Genomic DNA, 26,918 nt, shown 5'->3' on the forward strand with positions numbered 1-26,918 from the left:
AATTTCAATTAATATGCTCTGTTTTTTTATGGTGTCTCCAATGTCGCACGCAATGAAACATTTTGCACTGTGTTCATAGCAATGTAGGATCTTGACCTATATATATATATATATATATATATATAGGTTATTGTCTATACCTAATAATATATCAGTTAATATAATAACTTTGTACCTATAAATCGCATTTACTTATCCTTGAATGGCTTCATGACGTTGTGTTAAGTGTTTGTTTACAGATTCAAGTGAACTATCTTATTGTTCTTATTTTTAATTTATTGATATACATACATTTACATCGTATAAATAAAAGTTTAATATTCGGTTGCGAGGCGTTGTGGGCGACAATTCTTTTCCTTTATATGACAACGTAAGTCAAAAAGACGAGTTAAAAATATAAAATTCACTTTGTGTTACATTATTATTATAGAAAGTATACATATTTTATCTCATTAATCTTGAAGCATTTGAGTTAAAGGATATCTGGTTTTACATATAAATATGGGTTTTATGATTTGAAAAATATATCTAAGTCATGTATTTAAATAGTATTATATTATAAATAGTTGTGCATTTATAGGCTTGACGAAATGGAGTTTCAACAGTTATATTTCTCCTCAACCCAAAATATCCGAGTGTAGATCAAGTGTTGTTTCCACTAAGGTAAATGAAAATAATCGCGTTTATTATGAACAATGTAAATAAAGCCTAAATCCCTATGAACAATGTTAAAAACAATTGAAGAGCGTAAAACAATACTCCAGTTTAAAATTTTAGCCTGTAGTATGAGTATGATGATGCCTCTTGGTTTAATAACGTCCTTAGTTATGTAAGCACTACAAGCGGCATGCGGCCTGAAGTATTTGATTCACTCTATTATTTCAGATAGAAATCCTTTTTTATTGTTACGTAATTTTCAGTTCTTTTTGAACATGTTTCGTGGCGTGATTTTAGTTATGAGAATTTTTTAAGTTCTTTTTGTGTTGTGATTTAACCTATCATAAAATCTGTTACAGTGAAGTGAAACGGATTGTCTAAGTCGTAATAACAGAAGATAGGTAGACATATAGGTACATATCGACGATGCACTTCAATTCTCATGAGAGTTCTTAGGTCTTAAGTATCACTGAACTGATTTTTTTTCATCGATCGGTATTCGGTATCCTTAAAATTTTTATATCATTTGAAATTAAGAAATTACGGCGTAAATTTGAAAAGTCTAAAAAAACATTTTAATTAGTATAATGTAAATATTGTGAAACAAAAAATGTTGTTTTATGACTCTCCTGTATCATCGATGTACATACACACACAACATCACGCATTTATCCCCGAAGGGGTATGCAGAGGCGCAACGAAGGCACCCACTTTTCGCCAAGTGTGTTCCGTCCCATGATGCGCGAGCCTATCGCCATATCGGGCACAAATTCGGGACTACGGTCTGACACTGAGTAGAAAAACCGAAATATCACTTTGTCCGACCCGGGATTTGAATCCAGGACCTCCTACGCCACCGAGGCAGGCGATGTTATTGACCCTTATGGTATTTGAATTTTTATCCTCTTCGATATTATAATGCTAACATACGTTACACACTATCAAAATTCAAACCTTCCTTAGCTTCGCTGTGGTTGGCTAATAAAAACAAACATACACTTCAATCAAACCAATAAACCTTATCTATACGTAATGAGTTTGCGAGTGCTGTCAATACAATGACGTAAATAGTAAACATCACAAATGTTACCTAAAAATTAATATGGTTGAACAAACTCGAACGATTCAATATCGAATAAATTTCCTTTAAACATAAAAGTCGTACGAATTTTTCTTCAATGACGAAATTATAGGGAAAAAGGATCGGCGATTAAGACTCCTCTGTGGTTCTTTTTATTTCTTTTGTTCGCTGAAAGTTGTGCTTTGCGAAGTCGACGTGAGTCCCTGTAGAAATACAAAAGCAGTATTGCCCCTTTAATCGAGTTTAAAACGTTTTGGACTTCTGATTAACACACAGCCACAATATATAAATTTTATTATACAGTTCACAGCATAACGTTATGTGCCAGTTTACATTTATACCTACGTATTTGGATTCATTTTTAACTTCTCAAATATTATGTATGACAAATAATGAAAGAATTTATAATTTTGTCCTGTCCTCATATTATCGTTCTTAATATAATCTTTTCCACAACGACTATATTTTTAGAACTTGATCTTCTCTATAAAAAGAATCATAAGGAAAGTAATTACTTTTTGTAAATAATTAAATTATCAGCAAGGAAAAATAAGTACGGAAGACACTAAGTACGACGTCTAAGTACAACTATTTTTACTGCAAGCGTTTTATTATATACCTGTATAAGATAAAATATTTAGTTAAAAAAAACTATAAAATAAAATATTTTAGTTATTTGTCCGTGTAACATGGCATTGGTATTTTACCTGTTACTGTGTTTCATAATATTATTAAGTAAGTCGGGAAAAAAATGCTATTTAGGCGTACGCTGCCTAAAGCGTTTGAGTGGGAGAAAGATGATGTGCCGTAGAATTGTTTGTCTTAATTAGTTCTAAATTAAAATCCGCAATAGTATATACTATCATTTACCTTTTATGTGGAAGACACATGACCAAAATAGAGAGCCATAAATTGAATTAAATCGGATAGTTTTTTAACAATGCACATTTTAGAATAGTTATCACACTCTTATCAAAATAAATAAATTTATCGCTTTAAGTATTTAATGTAGATAAACTTTGTCCTTTTTTGTAACCTATACATTTTTTAAAACAAAATCCCCTTTTCTGTCTGTTTGTATGTTATCGCTTTTCTCAAAATGTACTGAACGGATTTTTATGAAGTTTCGTTTGGAGATAGTTGACCCTGGGAAGGTTATAGGCTACTCTGTATCTCGAGAAAATATACAGCGGGCTTTTTATCCCGAAAAAATCCTTCACGCGGGCGAAACCGCGAGCAAAAGCCAGTAACAATATAAATAAGGCGCTCGCCTATTGTTGAGCAGTACGGTAGCCTACAAACAACTCTCAGTACCAATTAAACTCGATGAGATTTCTCCCAACAACTTCGCACTAATTATTATAGAATACATTAGATATTTTTGCTGGTCACTGTGACGTATTATTTAATCGCTGTGTAATATTGTTGCGTTGAATACACAAAAAACAATTAATCTAAAGAAAAAATCGTTTAAAAATCAACGTAAAGATAAATCATTATCAGTTTCATCAAGAAAATGCTTTATTTTCGATGCAAATTAACTGCTGATTTAAATATTAATATATTCTCGAAACCTGTTGAGGCGGCGTTTAAGCAAAAGGCTTCAATAGTTAATTGAAAAGTAGTTAAGCCCTCTCGCCGCAAGTGTCATCGCAAAACAAGTGGAGCATCAAAACTTTCTCGCCGCCCTTTGACGAAATTAATCTCTTCAAATAATATCAAGTTGGGCTGGTGTTTGACCGCTTGTGCTGTTATGAAGAAAAGTCTTTGTTTTATTTAAATTTATATATACAGTAAGTATATTTTATAATACTGTATTTTTATGTATAGAGGTTTTTCTTTACATTACAATTTGTAAATGTGCATTTAATTCCTTGTTAAGAAGTTCAAGTTTAATAGCAGATTGTTAAATTAAAAAGAGTGTTTACTAGAGAATCTGTGTACAAGTATAACATACGATGATCTAACATTAAAAATAAAATTACTTATGCCACTCTAATGCTCAATTTTGTGAAAATCTATTTCAACCCCACTTGCAAAAATAGTGAAACACGTAATATTTTCTGTGGTAGGTATGTGTAATAATAAAACATGGGATCATGGATTTATTTTTATTACAACTCAAAACCAGTACCTACATTAATATTGATTTAATTCACAATACTATTGATTACATTGCTTGAGGTCGATACGTATTACCTAACTTGAGATAGGAAATCATCTATGCGGACTATCATTTTCATCAATTCAATTGTTAGTTCATTTACTAAAATGGAATCGAATAACTAACTATCTTGGAAGGCACGTATAAATTATGTCTCAGATGCTGCAAACGTAGGCAATGTTCAGTGGCCAACTTACCATTTCCGCGGAATTAAGAGCAATTTAGTCGAAACCTCGGATGTCAAGGTGGAGAAACGGAATACCGATATACAATATAAAGCTTCCCTAGATAGGTACATTGCTGCATATATTTTTTGTAGGTGAAGTTAATCTATAATATATAATATAAAAATGAATCGCTGAATATTTTGCTAAGCGTAAATCTCGAGAGCAGCTGAACCGATTTTGCTAATTCTTTATTTATATTATTCCTTAAAGGACGAGGATGGTTCTTACGGAGAGAAAATTAAGTCTAAAAACAACACTTTTCTGTATTCCCATACAAAAAATTCGTAACAAAACCTTCAAAGTCAATTTGAACATTAATACCATACCATAAAGTTTAGAATATAACAGTAAACTGACGATAGATGTTTATAAAACATTTTTCTTGAATTAACGAAAAGGTATGTCGTTTGAGATTTTTTTTTAATGGAGAGTGAAGTATAAATAAAATAAGTAAATACTTACTGAACTAAAGAAATTTGGTATGAAGATTTAGTATCTTATAGTCCGGAAGATTTCTATGTTTAAAAACATTATATAAATTATTTTCAATTCTAACCAGTAGTTCCTGAGACTACCTCGTTCAAGCAAACTCCTCAACTTCATATAATATTATAGATTATGAATGAAACAATAATTAAGGGCTCTAAGGCTGTACGATATACTAAAAAAACTGAGCATATTATACAATTATTCCATTTTTTATCGATCAAAACCTGCAAAAATATATAAACTTAAATTTAATACTGTACATTATTTGATAATAATGTGAATGTTGCGCTCCGAAGTCCTGGTATTGACGCCGATAACAAATTCTTTCTCGCCAACTGAGGTTTTCGTTAGTGGTTGGCAAAAAGCCAGTAATATGATATATAAACACTTAATACCTCATATCAATAGAAAGGTCCGATCTATGGAATTGATCTATAATGACTTGCAAAATAGAAGCGTTTATATGATAAGTCATTATTGTATTATAAGTAATTTTCAACTTATTTTCCAAAGGTAATTGGGGACGTGTATAGAGAACGCAAGCAATTATGCAAATTACACTGAATTAAAAACGTGGAATTAAAAAGTTTTAACATAATTACAATATAATGTACCGCTAATATAATAATAAATCATAATAATGAGTACAATTTTACGCGTCCTTCGTTGTTTGTAATTAATTTGTTTTTATTATTAGCATTACAGCAAGTCACTTCCATAATCCGTATGATATAAGGATTTATTACCCAATTCCAATGAAATATTATTGTGATGAAATATAATATTATGAACTATAAAATGTAAGTACTTACTTACCTTAAATTGCTGAGATGAAAATCGTCATAATTTTATTAAAAAGTTAAATATCTTTTAAAAAGTTAAACTTAGTGCTTTTTAATTATAACCACAACCAAAATGTCGGAATCACATGATATACATGCGCTGTACCGAAAATTTTTGCCCTCACTAGTCAATCAAAATTGGAAACACCCCACAAAACCTTCATGCGGGCGTGGCCGCAAGCTAAACCTAGTAACTTAATAATACAAACAACAATTTGAGATTATAGACACAGTGGTTAAAAATAAATGTTATCCAGGGTCAACGCAACTTACATTTTTAAGGGACTTGACGCCGCTTACGGCTTCTAAATATAGTCCATAGCGGGAGCTCGGGGTAGGCCGGCCCGGGGCATGCCGAAAACTAAATACTGCCCGCCCTTTTACCCCGGTATCACGGTCTCATTTCGCTCGCAGCCATTCAGCGAGCTGTTTTAATATTCTGTACACCAACTCGCAGGTATGTGATGGAAAATGCATATTTTAAGTTTTGCAATTTAAGCAACGGATACAATGCAGATCCCAGAATACGTTATTCGCGGAATTTATAATAGTACGTTAAGAAAATTGAGCTGATATGAAACGACCTTTCGTTTTTGTGCTCGTTTAGAAAAACATGGACCCGTTTCGACTTTAATTTTCCGTAAATATATTTTCATAATAATTATTTGATCAACATTAAAGATAATTGTTTCTAGTAATTATAAATATCCTAATAGGCAGTGACTAAGTTCCCTATAAGGCACATATAAATATGACCCTGGATGCCAAAAACTGGCACTGTTTGACAGTTATAAAATCCAGGTTACATAAGATAATTATTCGATAAATGATCATTTTTATTGTTCTGAGGGTTTTAGCATTTTCCGACATTTCCGTGGTTGGCAAAAAAAAACTAGACTGCATGCATATTTATCTACAGCAGAACTGAACAAGTTTGGCCTAACTAGTATCCATCTTAGAAAAATAAATAGAATTATGTTACGTTTCCTATGTAGAAATATTCCTCACTCTAAAGCCAGCAAGCAACACATAATTCTTATGAGCTTGCATTTATTTAACCGAGGAGATGAATTAATCTGGTGACCCAGTTCATTTATCGACCTCTACAATAGAAAAAAACGTATCTAGGGTAAGTGGTCACAGGCCACAACAATGAACAAACAAAACGTATTGTCTCCTATTCGCAATGATCGCATGTGTATTTTATACGGTTGCCAGTGTTTGTCAGCATGACATAAGTCAGATTTGTGGGAATCCTGGCCACTTGCGAAACATATCCATTGGTAAACACTTAACAAATATTTGATGACTTGCAATATCATTTCATAGTCTAAATATCCAATATGCATTAGAAGCTATAGTACAAACCTATTGAATCACACAACCAAAAGCAAAATATATTCATCATAATTTTGCTTATTATTAAAATAAATTGTATTTCGCGCCAAGGGATGTGACGTCATTGGCGCACCGCTACGAATTAGTAACTCGACCACAACCCGTCACTAGAAAATGAATAACTAATGTCATCATACAACTTTTATTGGCTATAGTATAAAGGAATTGCTATATTTATAGTGAAGGGATATTTCAATAAGAACAGACAACAAAGTCAAAAGATATACTGGAATTATTTTAACTAGAAATTAAAAAAAAACAAGTTTTATATTCTTACAGTGAGTGAAAATTTAGAACTATTTTCTTTTATCGTTACTACTCGCCCTATAAAATGGTTCCCCTAAGCACGGAGTAAGTTGTAACTCGGCGCATTTTTGATTAAATGTTATTTGTGTAATAAAAACAAATTTTGTTGTACCTGAAATGAGTCTTGTCAAATTCTAAAACAGTCAATTAAAGTAAGCTTTCAAGACATGGAAAGAACTATAAATGAAACGTTATAAATGAAATTACAAAATACTTAATTTTATTCAAATAACAATAACAGAACTTATTTTAAATTAAATTCAAACGAGTTGCAATTATAACCTTATCAAATATATTTCTAGTTGTAAAGGCACAAATGCTACAAAGTTATCGGTTTGAAGTAAAAATTTATTACTCCATACGTGCAAACCACGATTTGGATGTACGCCCAGAATTTTACAGTTTATCGTCAGTTGTTATTTATATTAGCTAATTAATTAACTCATACAAAATCTGCATTATGATAAAATAAACATCCCATTTATGTAACCCGTATGTTAATAATTAACTCGAAAAACCAAACGTGGTATTATATTCCTCTTCCCACTTCGGATGTAAAGTGTGTAATCATGTGTACGCAATTATTGGCCATGTCGATTTACATGACAAAACGCAACTGTTTCATAATAACGTGTTAATATCGGCTGGGTCCCTTTAACAGTTGACGTGAAATTATTTCTGACAAAAGTGTATGTAATATGCCACACTAAGTCACTCGGGCGGCTCTTTATCTAACATCATTTTTTTACGATGGCAAAAGCATCACATGGCACGGGCCTACTCTATTCTTAAAGATGTAGGTCTTTCGTCTCCACTGGCCTCATGCGGAATGAAAGAGCTCTCATTAAAAATAATTGTACAAAGCTTTCAGGAATGCAGGTCGCCGCGTACAATCTTTGTCATTAGCGACATTAAGTATACTAATCCTAAAAAAAGTTAGATTATTAAATAATAAAAGGCTTCGTAAAATTCTACGCGATTAACATGCGCGAAGAGATACATATGCAACTACGACAAGCTTCTGTTGGAAATGTTATTGAAATTATTGATTTCTAACCTCAAATAAAGTGAACACGCAAGCAAATTGCCTGCGGAGGGGCAGTAGGCAATTAACATTAAAATAAAATTTAACTGTCGCAACTCGCAGGTTAGCAACAAGGGTTAAGCTTGACAGCTAAATATTTCGTTGCCAAAATTTCCGTTTTCGAACATCACACGTATAAATTAGAGGTGAGTTTGGTATTATGAAAAGACAATAGGTGACTTTCAATCTAAGTTGCAGTGTGATTCTAGATTATAAAAAAAAAACTCCAAGATTATACTATTTATTTTTAAGGTTAGTGATTTTATATTAACTTCTGGAACTATCTAGTTTGCATTTCATAATTACTATAAATATTACCCATATAAAAACCAGGAATTACATCATAGAATAATTACAAAGAAGTCTAAAAAACATGATCAATAAAATTTCCGCACAACATTGAATAAGGTCCTGAATAGTTACAGAAAATTAAGGGCCAATTTCCGTCGTGAAAAACAAAAAGAATGTATTCTATGAATAGAATTTACAGTCAAACAGAAGCGAAATTTGATTACGAAGATAATTAACAGCATTGAATTGTAAAACAAACAATCGACCGAAATAATATAAAAGTTTCACAAAGAACTCATTAAAGAAATTAAGTGAAAGATAAAGACGTATTACTTTGCACAGCTCTATTATTTCAGTCTGTTCCTCGTAGTAGAGAAAAGAGAAGATTATACGACTTTACTACGCCTTTGAAATGTTTTACTTTCCAAGTCAAGTGAAGCGCGGGCTACATTTATGCACGCAAATCGCAATGAAATTGGAATGGGCGTGCACCATGTTATACAAGTTCTTCGCTATCCATGTGAAATTGTCACCTTATTTCAAACACGGAATATTATTCTTTCTTTAACTCAAGTCCTTTGTAAGAGTTGAGGAAAACCGCATACACAACTTCGAGAATACGTAACATATACATAACTAGGTAAGGTGTCCAAGACCTGCCTAAAGAAGGACGTTAGCCAGCCCGACAAAAACCTTGTCTGTTTCATGAAAGAATTTAAATAAACGGTATCAAAATAATATAATATTACACCAACTTATAGAGTGGAAAGTATTGGACCTGTAGGGATATATTAAATTTTGTTAAAAATAAATCTACATATATAACATACTATGTATAAGATATTTAAGCGGGCACGGAAAAGTGATCCCTCTGTACCTGATGGTAACGAATGGGTTTGATATTGAGTATCGACTGACGATAGATAATTATCCCTCGCCAGTCGATACAATTATGCCGGCCAGTTTGAAACCGGATACATATGTTCCCGGAACGTGATACAGTTTTGTGCGCCAATGTTTCACGTTTAACCCTTTGATGATCGCTTTCCGTGTGAATACAAATATTTTAAATGCAGCGTTAACTTTCATAAGCTTTTTTGTCCCGAAAAAGAACAGGGTGGTCATTTCCTGAGAAGGTTTCCCACGTAGATAAAGGGACGAGTATCACTTATTTACATATAACTTGAATATATCAAGCGGTAAGATAAATCATTACCATTCAAAAGTCATTAAGTCTTGGCACTAACAAAAACGTTTCAGCACCGTAAGTACATTTCGTAAACAACTTAGCGCTTAGCAACAGCTTTTAATTTGATTTGAATACCTTAGTCCGCCTTCCCTAAACCATATCCATCTTATTATTACGCTTTCACTCGAAAAATTGGTTCAACACTTAAGTTTGGGTTAAATAGGACTTCGCGTGCTACGCTCGCGTGTGTAGATTACCTAAATCGAATGCAAATGCCTACAATGTAGAGGGCGAAATGGGGCTTAGACGAAAAATAGTATATAAAAATTTTAGTTTTTAAACATTAGGAAAAACCAGTGACTCATATACATAAGCCACGCTTGTAATTGTATGTTTAATGGAAATCTCATAGTAAACAAACAATTTGTTTTAGTATATTTAATATTTTATTATGGGATGAACACTGACGCCCTAACTGCAAGTTAAACATTCTTTGGGCGCGAGGAGACCAACATTTTATTATAAATATGTAATCATTTTGATTTTTTTTTAATAATTTGAAATCGTCTCATTTCCCGGACCTTCTATAATACATACAAATAATTAATCAGTGTTTTAATTCCCTTAATAGCGGGGTAACCATTGATAGCTTAGTTTATATTTAGTTGTAAGAAAATATAGCGGCCGTGATTGATTGAGAGTTAGAATTTCAGCATAATTCATTTACTAATCGTATTTATAGTGTTCAAAATATATTTTTCCAAGAAATAATATTTACATTATTATCTTGCTAACTAGATATTTTAAATCAAATATCATGAAGTGATAAGGATAATAATGTGTTTTAATACGAGATTATATTCTCGAAATATTATTCTGTGATCAAAAAGTGAAACCTTTTACATATTCACGTAAGCTGACGAATTATTATTTGCAGCGCTTTTGATATTATATTTACGAGATGTGTTCAGACTCTCAAAGATTTTTTTTGCCTAATGCACGTGAATATTATAAGTAGATATTGAATGTAATTGCAGAGTTTGCATCTTAAATTATCAATAGTGGTATTTAATAACATTTTTCAAAGGCAAGATACCGATAAAATAGTTCATATTTAATTAAACTTATGCTACAGTAAGAAATCCCACCTATCCTCAAAATTGAAAGGGTGATGCCAGTGGTTTGAAAAAGAATATAAAAATATTTTTCATCGAGATATTGAATTATATATTACCAGAGTTGCTCAGAATTTAAATGTATACTCTCATATCATGGGACCGCCGTCGGATATAATACAAGAATGCATTAGTTCGCAGTCATCTAGAATACGCGGCCGCAGTTTGGAGCCCTTCTACAGCGTGCACTCACAACGCGTAGAGAATATACAGAGAGTGTTTACACGACACCTGGCTTTTCTCACTCCTGGCTTTTCACATAGATGTCCATATAATCTACGGTTGAATAAATTTAAAATACTATCGCTCACTAATCGTCGTAAACTCCAGAACATGTGTCAGCTTCATAAGATTTTAAACGGTAAAACTAATTGTAACCATATTATACTCGAACGTTTCAGCCTTTCAGTTTCGCGAAATCCAACTCGCAACATTTTTTATACTCCATTTTCTAAAACTAACTTGGGTCTTCAATCGCCCTGTACTAGAATCTGCAACCAGTACAATCACTTTTTAATAGCTTGTAAGGAATTAGACGTGTTCCATGACTCTTACCCGATCTTTAAACGCAAGATTTACGAATTACTTTCATAACCCTCACAATTACATGGTTTATTTCATTTTTTTTTTTTGTTGTCATAGAAGTTAAGTTTTTGTTTTTGTTTTTTTTTTATATTGTATCTGTAGTTTAAAAAATTCTTAATTATTATTAATATTATTTGTACCGTTTTGAGGCCCCATAAAAATATGCTACTCGCTGAGTGCTGTGGCGAATGTTATGTACGCCGTACTTGTTGTACATATCAGTGACTTTAATTATTGTTTAAAACTAGTGTAACCATGTGTAACTGTTATTATATGTAGTACAATGTGGCAGTGCTAATAAATAAATAAATAAATAAACACTCTTTGATGCACTAAAAGCGTATCGGAATAACTCCTCGGGCTATAGACCTGGCCTTTTGTTTTTGTATTTTTCTGACATTTTAACGTTTACAATTTAAGAAATATATTATCTATCTATACATGTTCCCTTGAAAAGATAAGAGAGCTAGTTACGGGGCATCGAACTATCGCGAATAGAAAATACTTAATATTTATTTCAAGAGCATTTAACTGTTTATGTCGACGGAATATTACCCGCTATTGATTTTTAAAAACAAAAGGTTTTCGTGATATCGAAATATAATTTATACAAATGGCTGACTTATTATAATTTGAGTAGGCTAAAGGTTAAATGTAAGAGCGCATAACGGCAATTATTTTTATGTAAAAACGAACTACATACTAAGAACCAAGAAGCTACCAAAATATAAGAAATGTGCAAGAGGAACTTTATCCCAGAGTTCCCATTTATCCAAGAAGGGGTAACCAGAGGTGCAACCAGAGCACCTTCTAGTCTTTGTGTGTTCCCTCCCATAATATTATAGGGTGCGAGCGTATCGTCATACTGAGTTTAAATTTCAGATTTGAGGCTGATACCGAGGCAAAATCCCAAGATCTGAAATGTAAGAAATGTAAGAGCGCATAACGGCAATTATTCTTATGTAAAAACGAACTACATACTAAGAGCCTAGAAGCTATGAAAATATAAGAAATGTGCAAGAGGAAATTTATCCCAGAGTACCCATTTATCCAAGAAGGGGTAACCAGAGGTGCAACCAGGGTACCTTCTAGTCTTTGTGTGTTCCCTCCCATAACATTATAGGGTGTGAGCGTATCGTCATACTGAGATCAAACAGATTTGAGGCTGATACCGAGTCATAAAACCCAAGATAATTTTTCTCGACCCGTGATTAAAACTTGGTACCTTGGAGCGGTGGTCGTACTACGCACGTTATCACGTGCGCAACTACGCCCACGGGACAGTGAGAGTACAAAGTTTTTTTTGTTATTTTTCTAGTTATATTTTTTTGTAATAATATTGAATTGTACGTTTTTGTTTTATTTTTATTGTATATTTCATGTGGCACATAAGCTGTTCAATAATGAAAATTTATCGTTTCTCAATAAGTTGTGTTTATTTAATTTTTTTTTCAATATGTCGATGATATCTGAGATAACGAGAAATGTTATAATATTATAAAACCTACATATAGATTACGTGTAATCTGAAAAAAAAAATGCATTATATTTCATATTTTATTTTACGCTGTCTTAATGTTCAGAAACTGGCAAATGTGGCGCAGCCATTTTTGGCATGAGACGCTGCAAGTAAATGAATGATACACGATTAAGAAAATGCAAGATGTAAATGTGCTTAGGAGAAATCGAATGATTGATGAGGTATAATGTATCCAACATGTATTTCAGATGGAATAATTAGATGTAAATTCTTTAATCCAATAGACCAATACTAGATCTGCCGTATGCCGTCAAAATACAAAAACGAAGAAAAAACGTGAAAAGAAATTAAAGACGTAATAAATAAATCACAAAAGTTATGAAGAGAAAATGAATAATACCCTAGTGAGGATAATATTGAAATCGCTTTTAGAATTAAGTATAGGTATAATATTTTTTATTTTAAAGTACCGAAATGTTTCTTATTAAATTTTCTATCTAATAATGTTGGTTGCAAATAAACATGATGTGTAATTAACAGAATCAATAATTTTAGTGGCATTTTTATTATGAAATCTGTGAAAAAATACCGTAATTACAAAAAAGCTAAACAAACAAGTAAAGATAATATACTGTAGAAATATTGTGTTTATTTTTTCCATATTATGTATTATAAACTTGGATTGATAGCTTTTAAAAATTCTGTTAGAGCGCCGTATTGCTGGGTGTCTACTGCGCATCTAATACCTGACACATGAAAGCCTTTTTAAGAACATCGTCACAGACATTTCGCGTTTTTTTGCTAAAGTGGCTTTATAACTATTCTATAAAAATATACATTAAGATTAAGTTCGATAGGTAATTAATTACGATATCTATTAAATTAATTCTGACCGATAGCTGGGCAATGTGTATAAATAAATTCTGTAGGTATAAACATTTTTTATTTCACTATATTAAAGATTTGTGATAAACAACAAATGTAGTCCTCTTCAATGATGCTTTTGAAGACAGCTTCGTTGTAGTTGAATTCTAACTCACATCAAACCCACGTGTGGACATTCCACATCAGGCACGCTTTTATTGATGTATAGAAATTCTACTTCAGTTTATCCATGGATTTTCCCACGCCGACACCATAACAAATGATGAAACATTAGTTTATTGTTACGAACTGGGAAAAACAAGAGTCGAATGAATGAGTTTCAAAGGCTACAATAGAACAACAATGTTGCTACAAAGTAGGAGTAGAAAAAAAATTAACCAATGCACTTTTGTTTAAACCTGTCACGAGTTTACTATTTGCCTAAAAAATAAATAAATATTCAAGCTTCTGAATTGGAAGTGACATTAAAAAATTCGAATATTGCGTTATGACGATTCTCCTTTTGAAAATAAGCTCGCGGTGCGTCGTCTTTATACTAAGCAGCAACGCTTTTGACTTACTTCTTTCTTAAAAAAATAAATATTTAGTAAAAAGGTTCTATTCATTAAAGCTAAAAAATTCAATGACGACCTTCTATACACACGTCGAATGAATTAACTCATTTAACCTCAAATAAGTGGATAAGAATTATATTATGAATTTGAATATTGGATACTCATTAAAAAGTATTCAAAATATTCTACGGAGTATTAAATAAATCAAGGAACACATTAATTTCGTTTCCCCGAAGAAAATAGGCTTTTTAACATAGTGCAATCGTGTCGACAGAAAAAATATAGATGTCTGTGACGTAATTTGAACACATCATTATCAACAATCATTTTGTGAAATTTTAAAGAATGATTTGGTTAATAATCATTTAAAACATGTATAATGTCTCATTGCAAGTAATTACCACAACAAAAGTAAGGATTATAATTAGGTTCCAATATCTGTCACCTCCCTAAATATTTAGATGGACATTTTGTCACCTTGTAATAAATAAATGATTCGGCCAAACAATAATAATTCTCCGAAATTATTTTTAAATGCAAGGAATGTAGATTTATTCAAAATTGTTTGTTCTAGAAAAAATACTAGCGTCTAACGTATTTAGTTATTTTGACAATGCATGCGATACAGCTTCAGGTACTGTTACATTATATCAAACCTTAAAAAATGTCTTCCCAAATGGTTACATTTCTTGATTTTTAATGCATAAACATTCCTTTGCATTTTTATTCCTTGTATTTTGTATACTAATGCACATTTCACATAGAACATGTTAATATAGAAAACGTGCTCCTTTAATAAAACTGTACCTAGTTGAAGAACAAACTTTTGCCCGCCCATAATCTACACGCTGCAACGCCCAACTTCAAACTGTTTTCGCGATGTGAAAATATAGTCAAAGTTATTTTATCGTAAAAGAAAAATAATAACGTTGTCATACATCGTAAATGTAATGCATTTCGTTTTACTGCCCCGCCGAGATTTACGATCGTCGCAGCTTATCGGGGAACTGTACTAAAGTTTTACGTCACCGGGGACGCTAGTTAAAATGTATGCAGTACTCACGCAACATGGTTTGCCTGCGGTAGGAAGGCGGCTGCCAACGCCAGCAGAAGCGGCGCGCTGCGGGGCCTGGCGCCGCTCATGACGCGTGCGGGCAGCGCATGGGAGCGAGTTGGCGCGTGCTAGACGACGCTCGCCGCAGTCGCTACCGCTCGTCGCTCACCGCTCGTCGCTCACCGCTTGCCGCTCACCGGTCGCCGGTGTCGCGCGGCGGACTGGCCTGGACTGGCTCACTGCTCGCCAGGCTGCCGTACTCGTCTAGTGGCAGAACGCGTAATGCTGGCTCGCAGCGAGTGTTCCCGCCGCGCTGCTATCGATCGCAGCAGGCATGACCCGGACCGCCACCGCCTGTCGCTCCAGCTATCGACCGTCGCGCCGCCCCTACCGATGCGACGCGTACTCACCTCCTAATTACTACACTACTGGACTTCTTGGCATTCAAACTTCAAACCTGCGCGCGACACCGCGGAAAATAAATCTCACTTGATTTAACAAACTTACAAATTTCCTTTGTAAAGTCCATCTTTGTGATGACACGTTTCAATTTAATATTTTTTATTAAAGGTCTTTATTAGAAACAATCTTTAAAATTTAATTACGTCTATCACCTGTACTTAAATAACAATAACGGATAATGACAATTATAGTGTTTTTAATGACTAATTCATAACGTTTTCTTTACATTTTTCTTATTCTGTATGTACTAATGAAACGCGTATTAGCGTATTATAATAATATGAGTCAGAATGTAAGTTTATCAGCTACTTATTTTATTATAAAACAAACATTACGATTTGCATGGATATTGAATATTTAGCGGTATTACCGGCCGCTATTTGCCTGCCAATTAATTATTCATTTCGCAATTAGCTAGCGCTGCATGGGCCTGCACACGGGCCCAAATTTCATCGCTCAAGCGCTTAACTTGCCAAAAAGGTCCATTGAAGTGGCACTTTCTATCATAATTTCCAAACAGATCATCATACATATGTCTTGAACTATTCAAGCAAATTTCTAAGCTTATTTAATTGAATAAAAATTCACATAAATCTTGGAAACTGACAACAAGAATTATTATTATTAAACTAGGTCTTTTCCTTGTTTTGTATAAGCTTGTTCCGTAAGCGAGCCGCATTGGCCGCAATGTTTTTTTGTATTGCAAAACAAATGTTTCTGTTTATTTTGTACTATTAACTGTATCAGTAATAAGACTAAACTAAGGTTTTTACGCTTTATAACATTTAGCGCCTATTTCATAAGTTTTAAGTAAATGATATTCGATACATAAATATATTATAATAATATCAAATACAATTGTTACACCCTAATCTATGCACTCAAATACATTTATTTTTATCATTGTACCTTACTACAAATTATCTACATTAGCTATTTAATATGATAACTATCAAATAAAATTTACTTAAACTTGTTAAACGGGCCCTAAAACTTTTACTAAGAATACTAGTTGCAACCCAATTTATGTCTTATTGTATGAAGCCCACTTCCAATTTATTATATTATTAGAAACATACCCGCGTTGCCCTTCTTTAAATTGAATTAATCAATATTACACTCTTGCGTATCCACACAAATAATTCGCGTAACAATATCTGTTCAGTTTCATTGTCAATCGTAATATTATTGACACTCTAGTAGTCACATTATTTTTTACAAGCAAATATGCGAGACATAGCGCGTCCTAGTGTGTTTTCCGGAATAAAAGCTTGACCTCTTTCCTAGGGAAAAAGTAGCATATTAGTTAACTTATTATATCTGCGTGCCAAATTTCTTTCAAATCCATTCTCAGGCAGTTCATTTTTCTAGCTTATATTCAAAAACCTCTGTAATGTACATTCGACTTAACAGAATTTATGTCGTCACCTATAATTATTTACATGTCACGAATTTCTCATTGTATGTTAGTGTACATAATATAGATTTATTAAAAAAAATAATTAAGATTTTTTTATGTCTAGTTGGTACTTAATAATTCAAATTAACTATAAATATATTAAAATATATTTCCCTACCTAATATATTATGTATAGAAGAAATCCAATGTCATGGACTAAATTTTGTCCATTTCCTATTTGTAAAACATATGTAACATCCGTATTTACAAATAACACAATGAGAACGGACAGTGCGCGCGAACACATGGTAATGACAATTCATAATTTTCTTTAGCTTTGTTCACTTTCATTTATATAACATCCATCTAAAATAAAATCCTATAAATATTAACCAATCGTAGCGCCCCGTTATGTACCATACCCACGCATTGCGAAGGTTATCATACCGAAAGCGCTGAGAAAGTTTCTTATCATAAAATTGTTCTGTATTTTCGTTTTACTGGTGATAGATCTCTTATATGTGAAGTCCGCCTGTGTTGGCACCACCGCATTGTATATTTCAGCCATCAAGCAGCAGTGTGTAGTCACTGTTGTGTTCCGGTTTGAAGAACATTGTAGCTAGTGCTACAGGACATAGTAAGACTTAACATATTATGTCTGAGGATGGCAAGCACAGTGGAATACCAAACAATATGTTGGTATACCAAACAACTGTTTATGGGCGGTTATATCGCTAACCATCAGGCGAATGGTGAGCTCGAATCGTCATTCAAAGAAATTAAATAATAATAAACTTTGATTAAATAATAATAATAAATTACATAATAATAATAATATAACGTTGTGAATATAGCCGTTAGAATTTGTTAAGTCATTTATTTTGTTGTGTCTTAATGTATCTATGAGGCTGTTTGGATGTGGACCTTTTTCTATCGAATTTCGAACCCACATTACACCATGACATAACTCATACTCATATACCGATCACAAACATAATCTTGGATATCAGCAAAATTCTCTGCGTATATGATTTAAAAGTAGAGGACCTTTTTATATTATGTACCGTAACGTCTTTTTATTAATCTCTTATATCTTTCCTTACAGGGTCGTGTATTCATAGACAAAATAACAATACAAACTTCAAACGTAAAGTATATCCGTAAATCGGTTTATGTACCTCAGCCCATTATGTATCGGTCATTGCCCTTTGGCTTTTATGTTCAAAAAATATTTCCTTTAGGTTGCTTACGGTACCAGGATTCATTATGAAAATATTTCTTTAATAATCCTTTATTGAACACCAGTAATAACAATTTGGTAGTACGGCACAACCTCCTGCACTAAGTTCCAATACCTGTATATCAGGAGACAGTTCCTTTCTTATATCTAATTATTTAAACAATAGTAACTGGTGAACAGTTAGTTAATAAAATAAATTAATTCATTAAAAATAAATTTGATTAAATTAGTGTTATATATATTGTTAAATTAACTAACATTAATATATATAATTTTTGTAATGTTATTTTGAATAATTATTTGATGCCGTACGGTCTGTGAAATTGACAACGAATGAAGATATCGTTAGCAACACTAGAATATTTCTATGTAAGTCAGTCAAATAAATTTTATTGCTAAGAGGTAAAAAGTGTATTCCTCACTGAAAAAGTTCAATCATCAATATTATATAATATTTTTTCTTTTATTCGTATGATTGTAAGTAAAGCTGCACCATTATATAACGTGTTCACTAAAACATCGATTTGTATAATTTTTGATATTTTATAAATGAATGAAGCAATTAACAATAAAACATTTTGCTGTTATCTAAATGTTTCGTGACAACCTAAGCATGTATCAAGTTAGTCAACATATCCTTTAAGCAGAGGTTAATATTTTCCATGTTTTCAGCTTTATCAATTGTAGGCAAATAAGGCTTATAAATAGTATTTAATTGCGCCACCCTATGAAACTCCCTATTGGATAATATTGGATCAAATTTAAAAAAATAACTAATTCTAAAAAACCTTTAAATTGACTTCTTAATTAAAATATTCAGACCGGGGTACATTGAGCTGTGCATTCATCATCATCATCATCAGCCCATTGCAGTCCACTGCTGGACATAGGCCTCTCCCAAGGCACGCCACAGAGCCCGGTCTGCTGCTTTATGCATTAATAATTTTATTTACGTCATTATAACTTAAGAGAATAAGCAATTGCATTTTTACCGTTAATAAAATATAGATTTTATTGTAACAGATGACACAAATTTGCAAATGATGATATATTTTAGATGCACTGTCTATGGACTTCCACACTATGCGAGAAATGGCTCGCTAACTAACTTTTAAATAGGAAAATTGCCAAGATGGTGAGTTTCTATCGAATCTTCAGCAATTCGTAGATTTCTTACGAATCTCATTTGTAGTATGAATCCTAAAAGCAATGCTGCAACATAGCGAATTGTCTCAAAGGCACAGGCTTCACTCGGTACGTAGTAGTTTCGGCTCATTCACCTTGCATGTATAATTGTACATATATATGTCTAGAATACTACAAATGTAGAAATTTAGTTAAGGTTCATAGCTGCTTTCGCTACCTACTTAGACTCTGTTCTAGACAATAGAAAGAATATCGCGTGCAACGCCACATTAGATTGGTATAAATAAACGTTCTTCAGCAATAATTCCATCGTTAAATGGAATTAAGAAATTTGAGCATCGTGACTACTGACTTACCACAGAATAGTATTAAACAGATTTTTTCGGACCCATCAGCGATTTAAAAAAAAAATGTGTCGATTATATTAGAATTGTAAACATTTTTGTAAATACTAGACCCGTATTTTGTTGACTGCAAGGAACTGTAATATTAAGAGCGAACTGAGAAAGAAAAAATGAGACCACGTGTTTTATGAATGAACTAGAAAGTACCTTCACGAATTAGAATGAAAGAAAAAATACTGCAACTGTACGGCTAATGCCTAATCTCTTTTTAGTAGACCTAATATAGCCTAAGGTCTTTTCTCTGTGTATATTGGTTGCGTGACTACTGTATCACTCATAATCTTTGCCCATATTCATTTGACAGGATTACATCTATGATTCGTTCTGTAAAATGTATTATCGTTACCATGGTAACCAGGTAAGTACTATACCAATAGCTACAACGAGATACGTAATAATTAATATGCATGGATATTTCGGCCTTTAAAATTTCGTCGTATTAAATTTTTACGTTTAATTATTTTTACGTTTTTCTTTCAACTGCGAGAACTAATCACTAACTAGAGGTGAATTTAAATTCTTTACTTGTCAATACTTGTTTAGTTACCCATAGTCTAAGATCCCGCTGCAGAATTAGTGCACTCATCGAGTACATGTTAAAAACTACATTCTTACACATATTTATGCTTAGAAGAATATATATCTACTAGGTTGCCTATTAAAACTTGGCCGCAAATATTTTTAATTAAATTATTGTTAATTGATTTTTCGGAAAACATTTCATTCATTTGTTTTCAAATAAAATAGCGTCCACTTCATGACAATACACATAAAGACTCTGAAAAACCACGGTTGCCGTTGCGCACTTGGCCGCACCTCTTCGCAGCCAGGTGTAAGCAGGTATGACTATGATACATTTACTCGTTCATAATGTATATTTATTAGCTATACATCAAATTAAAGCTGAATTTTTCTGTTGATCATGATACACGGTTGCCTAATTAAATCTAGCCGCAAATAAGGGTTGCCGACTCTTAAAAATGATAAATATTGAAGGTAGAGTGAAAGAGAGCTAGCGCGTAATATTACCAGTCAGAAAAGGATAGCGAGTACTAGCTGTACGACACTTTTGAGCCATTGCGCATACGCCTGATGATCGTGTTCTCAACCACCAGTTAAAACAATAGTAGATACAACTTAATAAATACTCCAAAAAAAGTCTTCTCAAAATGATAAATGTAAAAATTACCACAATAAATTACTATCCATTAAAAATAAAATTAGGGTTACTCACGTAAAATAAAATTTTATTGTGCAAGTACTGTTTGAGTAAATATTATATTTTATTCAAGTATTCAATAACTTATTACATATAAATGAAGCATTTAAGTAACTCAAAAATTAAACAAACGTATCTTATCTATCCGTAAATTGTATTTAAAAATCTGAACCATCAGAGCTTTCATTTTCACTATCATAGAAGCTATCACTTTCATAACTTTCATCGCTAGAAATATCATAATCATCGTCATTATCGGAAGATTTGTTCGTGGAATCACAGAGAATATTTTCAACTTGCATTGAAGCTGAATCTCCCAGAAACCATGTAGAATTCTTCTGTATCTTTATGCTTTAAAACTGTAATTTTTTTAAGACACGCTGTATCTTATATGTATATCCAAAGTCATAGGTAGATTCAATTGTTAATATAATATCATTGTATTTATATTTTTTTTGATAATGACGATGATTATGATATTTCTAGCGATGAAAGTTATGAAAGTGATAGCTTCTATGATAGTGAAAATGAAAGCTCTGATGGTTCAGATTTTTAAATACAATTTACGGATAGATAAGATACGTTTGTTTAATTTTGAGTTACTTAAATGCTTCATTTATATGTAATAAGTTATTGAATACTTGAATAAAATATAATATTTACTCAAACAGTACTTGCACAATAAAATTTTATTTTACGTGAGTAACCCTAATTTTATTTTAATGGATAGTAATTTATTGTGGTAATTTTACATTTATCATTTTGAGAAGACTTTTTTGGAGTATTTATTAAGTTGTATCTACTATTGTTTTAACTGGTGGTTGAGAACACGATCATCAGGCGTATGCGCAATGGCTCAAAAGTGTCGTACAGCTAGTACTCGCTATCCTTTTGACTGGTAATATTACGCGCTAGCTCTCTTCACTCTACCTTCAATATTTATCATTTTTAAGAGTCGGCAACCCTTAATTGCGTCAAGATTTAATTACGCAACCGTGTAACAAGATCAACAAAAAATTCAGCTATAATTTGATGTATAGCTAATAAATATACATTATGAACGAGTAAATGTATCATAGTCATACCTGCTAACACCTGGCTGCGAAGAGGTGCGCCAAGTGCGCAACGGCAACCGTGGTTTTTCAGAGTCTTTATGTGTATTGTCATGAAGTGGACGCTATTTTATTTGAAAACAAATGAATGAAATGTTTTCCGAAAAATCAATTAACAATAATTTAATTAAAAATATTTGCGGCCAAGTTTTAATAGGCAACCTAGTAGATATATATTCTTCTAAGCATAAATATGTGTAAGAATGTAGTTTTTAACATGTACTCGATGAGTGCACTAATTCTGCAGTGGGATCTCGTACTACCAGATTAAAGGTGAAACAAAATGTATGAAAAATGGACCTTAAGCTATAACCTTAAGTAAGTTTAAGTAAAAAATGATATCAAAACAATCCGCCGTCTTACTATTTAGAGTCGGTAATTGTTAAGTGTTACGGAAAAATCTTTGAATTTAGCCTAATTCAGAGTTTTACAATAACAAATAGGTAGGTAGATATACACCAATATTATTAATATTTAAGTGGCAAATTTTTTCTTCGTTAGTCTTTCTCAACCTTCTCGGTGTAGGCCTCCTTTAACATAAGTGGCAAATTATAGGAGATATTTTTACAATAATACTATATTGAAATAAAACCATTTTTTTCGGATTTTATCGCTTTTTTTCATAATTTTCTCTCGTCGTTTGAAGACTTTGTAGCCTTCGTAGTCATGGGAGGGACTGAGATGTTGGTCGTCCGAAAAGTCAAAGTTTATTAACGAACATTTTACAAATATACAAAATTTTGAATTATTTCGTGTTGACGGACCGATCTATGCTTAATGAGCTCAGTGTCTTGAAGTCTAGCAGCCGATCTTTTGGGTTCTGATTTATTATATCTGAACCCAAAAGACCACAGATGATGAATAAACAAAAACTTTATAATCCTTCTGTAAAATTCCTGTGATTCAGTCTTTGGTATGCAGGAATCCTTTTGATAGGTACCTACTGTCTTTTTCTGCTTTCTTCAAGCAAGAGCGTTTGTTGAACATTGTAGCCAATGTAGACATTATAAATTAAATATCTAATAGAAATTTTAATACCTTACATCTAACATCTCAGTGTGAGGACTGAATTGTCGATCACACGTGGTTCTTCAAAATTTTTGCGTTTGTTATGTTTATGAAACGATAAATCAATTGCTCTTGATCAGATAAGCGACTTGTTTGATCAATAATCGAGTGTTGAATACAAATAAATATTTCTTTGTATATCGTATATGCGTTCCGAACCCATATCCGATTGTTACGAATCTTGCTAAAATTGTTATTCGTACACTTTTAATTTTTCAAGTTCATATACAGTGTCATATTGATATTGCATTATTAAATGAAACCACATACTATTCCTCACCTTTGCTTACATTGTGTCAATTATCATCCATTAATAACGAATATTTTCACCAAAAAATATGGTTTTAGTTTTCAGATCTTTTTATCATTTTGTAGTTAAATACGAAATTGGCGTATGTGGGAGTATATTTCTGCCGGAAAGTATGATGTTGCCGCTGCGACAAATTCTCTTAGAGTTCGAAACTTACAATTTTTTTTATATCTACGGTTAAGTAACATATCGTAAAGTGTTATTTCCAACTAGATCAGTATCTGGTTTTAATTAGTAATGCAATGTCAAAATGACCCTGTATAAAAGTTTTGGATAACAGTTAATTCCATAAATATTTTGATACTGAATTCAGCTGCGAAAAGCTCACAAACGTAGTCGCTTTTAGAGCTGTTTCGGACGTCAGTCGACATTAAAGTTACACACCGCTCCAACTTTTCTAGTGACAGCGACATGACGTATTAATTCCGAATATGAGGTAGTTATATTAAGTCCATCTAATAAAATATTGTTTAATGAAATGAGAACTGAGTGCTATTACTGACGATGTAGCAGTATTTTTATGAAATGTTTGAAGTATTTTACCATGTTTGGGTCTATGTTAGAAATAAATTCTGAAACCGTTGAATGCATTTGGATGAAATTTGGGTCGTAGATCATGTCCTGGCTTTGCTTGCGAGACGTCTCTGTTGAAAGGTTTTTTTAGTATTGTTTACCTACACGGTATTAAAAAAACTGCTAGTATCTAACCTAAGTAATTAAAATATATATTATTGCCAACCTTTTCTGAAAGTACACAATATAACTTTTATGCCAGAAAAGGTCTGTCGCATATAAAATAATAATCCAATAATATTATGTATAGAAAATATTACTCTCTTAATTGACAATGATTTCCGGACTAACTATGTAGCGTTACTATTAATTGTAACTTTTATAAAGATCATGTTATGAGTTTTCCAATTCTAATATAATATATATTATACTACTAATGTACTTATATAGTGCGCACATAATTATATTATCATAGTGTTATTTTTTCTACTACTAGTTTTTTCTGGTACTTATTTTTGTTAAATTGTGTTGGCTCAGTGAATCTAAATATGCTTAGGAAGTATTATTTAACAACAGCAACTTAATAAAATTCTTACAATTAATAATACTATTTCCCCATACGGTAGTATTTTATTTTATATGTTCATACAAAAAATATTTTTGTATTATCAAGGAACATAATACAATTTAGGTTCAAGGATCAATCACATAAGTATTATGTTAAAGTTTTAAATTAATAATAGCCATATGAAAGATGTTTAATTTTATTTAAGAAGTATGAAATATTTTAGAGAGTATATTCTAAGCAGGGTGATAAAAATGAAAATACTTAAATCTGATAGTAGTTAATTAGGAAGGATTATAAAAATAATGAAATTGAATAATACTTTAGAATTGATATCAACATGCGAGATTGTCCACTTATTTCAAAGCAGACTATGGCGTTGTGGTTTAAATGCTTTACTAGGTCTAGCTGAAGTAGATACACTTACTTCAGCGACTACTATGTAGTATACTGGTTATGATTTCATCATCTTGAGTCAAAGCCATGGGGAAAAAGACCACAAATACGCTGAAAGACGAGTTTAAGAAGGTAGCCGGATTGAACTAAAAGAACACCGCTCAATGCAGCAACGAATAGAAGACAGATGTTAAAGAAAGCCTACAACAAAGACGGTGAATTAGTTGTTTATCTTTACTTCTTTAAGCAATCTTCTTACGTTGTATCATTATTACGGTATTAATTATTGGTTATTGGTAGAATATTTAATTTTCTTTTGTATATTCTAGCCATGTGCTACATAGTAGGCAATAATGTATAAACTTGTTCGAATTTTAAAAAACATTCTTGCTGCTCTCTGTATGTAAGGAACTCTTGAACTGCTTTTTATATTTCTAAATCCACTGGCCGTAAGTGAGTGTTGAGAATTTTATTAAGTGAAAAATTTGAAGGCATTTTCTGCTACAAGTACATTATCACCTAATTCTTCAGTGTACCAACTTTATCCATTATAACTCCTGTTTTTATTACATATCTTCAGTTCCTATCGAACGTGGTCTAACTGTATAGAATATTATATTAGTTTGCATGTACATTTCGTCGGTTTAACCCTTACACGGCCATACGAATGGACATAACGTTTTCTAAAGTAGGATTTACTGCCGACAGGTTTCTTGGCGCGTTTACGTTTGCCAATTTCGACAATAATATGTACCGCATTGCGACTTTTATACGACGACGGGTAACATCATTTATTTATCGTAAAGTAAATCTGTGAATATTAAACGTTTCTGTACTAAATGTTCGCAGCGTCGATTCCGTGAGGTTATTTGATTTATATAAGCTACGTTACATGAATATGTTAATGACTCGGTAATTGCGGTGGTGAATTTTTAATGGTTCCTTATAAGTAATAGGTTATTTTAGGTATTCGGTATGGCTGTTATTTAAAAATGAACAAAAAGTAGTCTAGACTACTGTTAAAACACGTAATTGACTATGCGAAGGTACAAAACTTAATATGTGGCCACGAAGTATAGATCATTGCGGCTACTAATTACATCTTTTAATATGAAAAGCATTTACAACGTAACACAAAATAAATAACACCATAATATTATAATTTTAAGATGATTTTTTCCCTATTCACTAATTAAATGCGTTTTTTTCATCTACATGTTAAAGTTCCCTTTGTTTCACTTTATATCGAAATTTTCAACATAATATGTAAGCAGAATTTCTATGTGTGATTAAAGTGTGATACTACATCACATCTAGCGATGGAGGTAGAGTCCAATTGACGTCAAACTATCATTCATTTGTTTACACACATTACAGGTTATTGTGAAAATGTAGGGCAATGTCTTGATGCGATAAAAACCTCACCGAGTATACATATCTAGGTGATATTTACAAAACTGGATCGATAATTGGACGGCGGGCATTCATTATATAAAATTCCGTTAATTATTTATCTAGACTGCTATCAATATTAGCTAATCTTTGTTTTGACATCCTTAAGCCCGTATTAAATTAAATACTAACAAAAAGTCTGTTTTCAGTATTTTCGGAATGTCGGCCTTC

General features: G+C 32.3%; 1 protein-coding gene and 1 long non-coding RNA gene across 2 annotated transcripts in view; both read right to left on the bottom strand.

Moving 5' to 3' along the window:
• LOC115446091 (gamma-aminobutyric acid receptor subunit beta) overlaps positions 1-15,946 on the bottom strand; it is a 34,245-nt gene extending 18,299 nt beyond the window's left edge. The window contains exon 1 of the mRNA XM_030172648.2: positions 15,471-15,946. Within this exon, the coding sequence (XP_030028508.1) occupies positions 15,471-15,550 (80 nt within the window). The 5' untranslated portion in view covers positions 15,551-15,946. The remainder of the gene's footprint in view (positions 1-15,470) is intronic.
• LOC115446092 lies at positions 13,895-15,304 on the bottom strand. Its single transcript, XR_003938881.1, has 2 exons — positions 15,215-15,304; positions 13,895-14,141 (listed from the first exon to the last, which is right to left on the bottom strand). It is a non-coding gene; the product is annotated as an uncharacterized LOC115446092 (long non-coding RNA).
• Positions 15,947-26,918: the final 10,972 nt, after the last annotated feature.

The sequence above is a fragment of the Manduca sexta genome, chromosome 27 (genome assembly GCF_014839805.1).
Source record: "Manduca sexta isolate Smith_Timp_Sample1 chromosome 27, JHU_Msex_v1.0, whole genome shotgun sequence".
NCBI classification, from domain to species: domain Eukaryota; kingdom Metazoa; phylum Arthropoda; class Insecta; order Lepidoptera; family Sphingidae; genus Manduca; species Manduca sexta.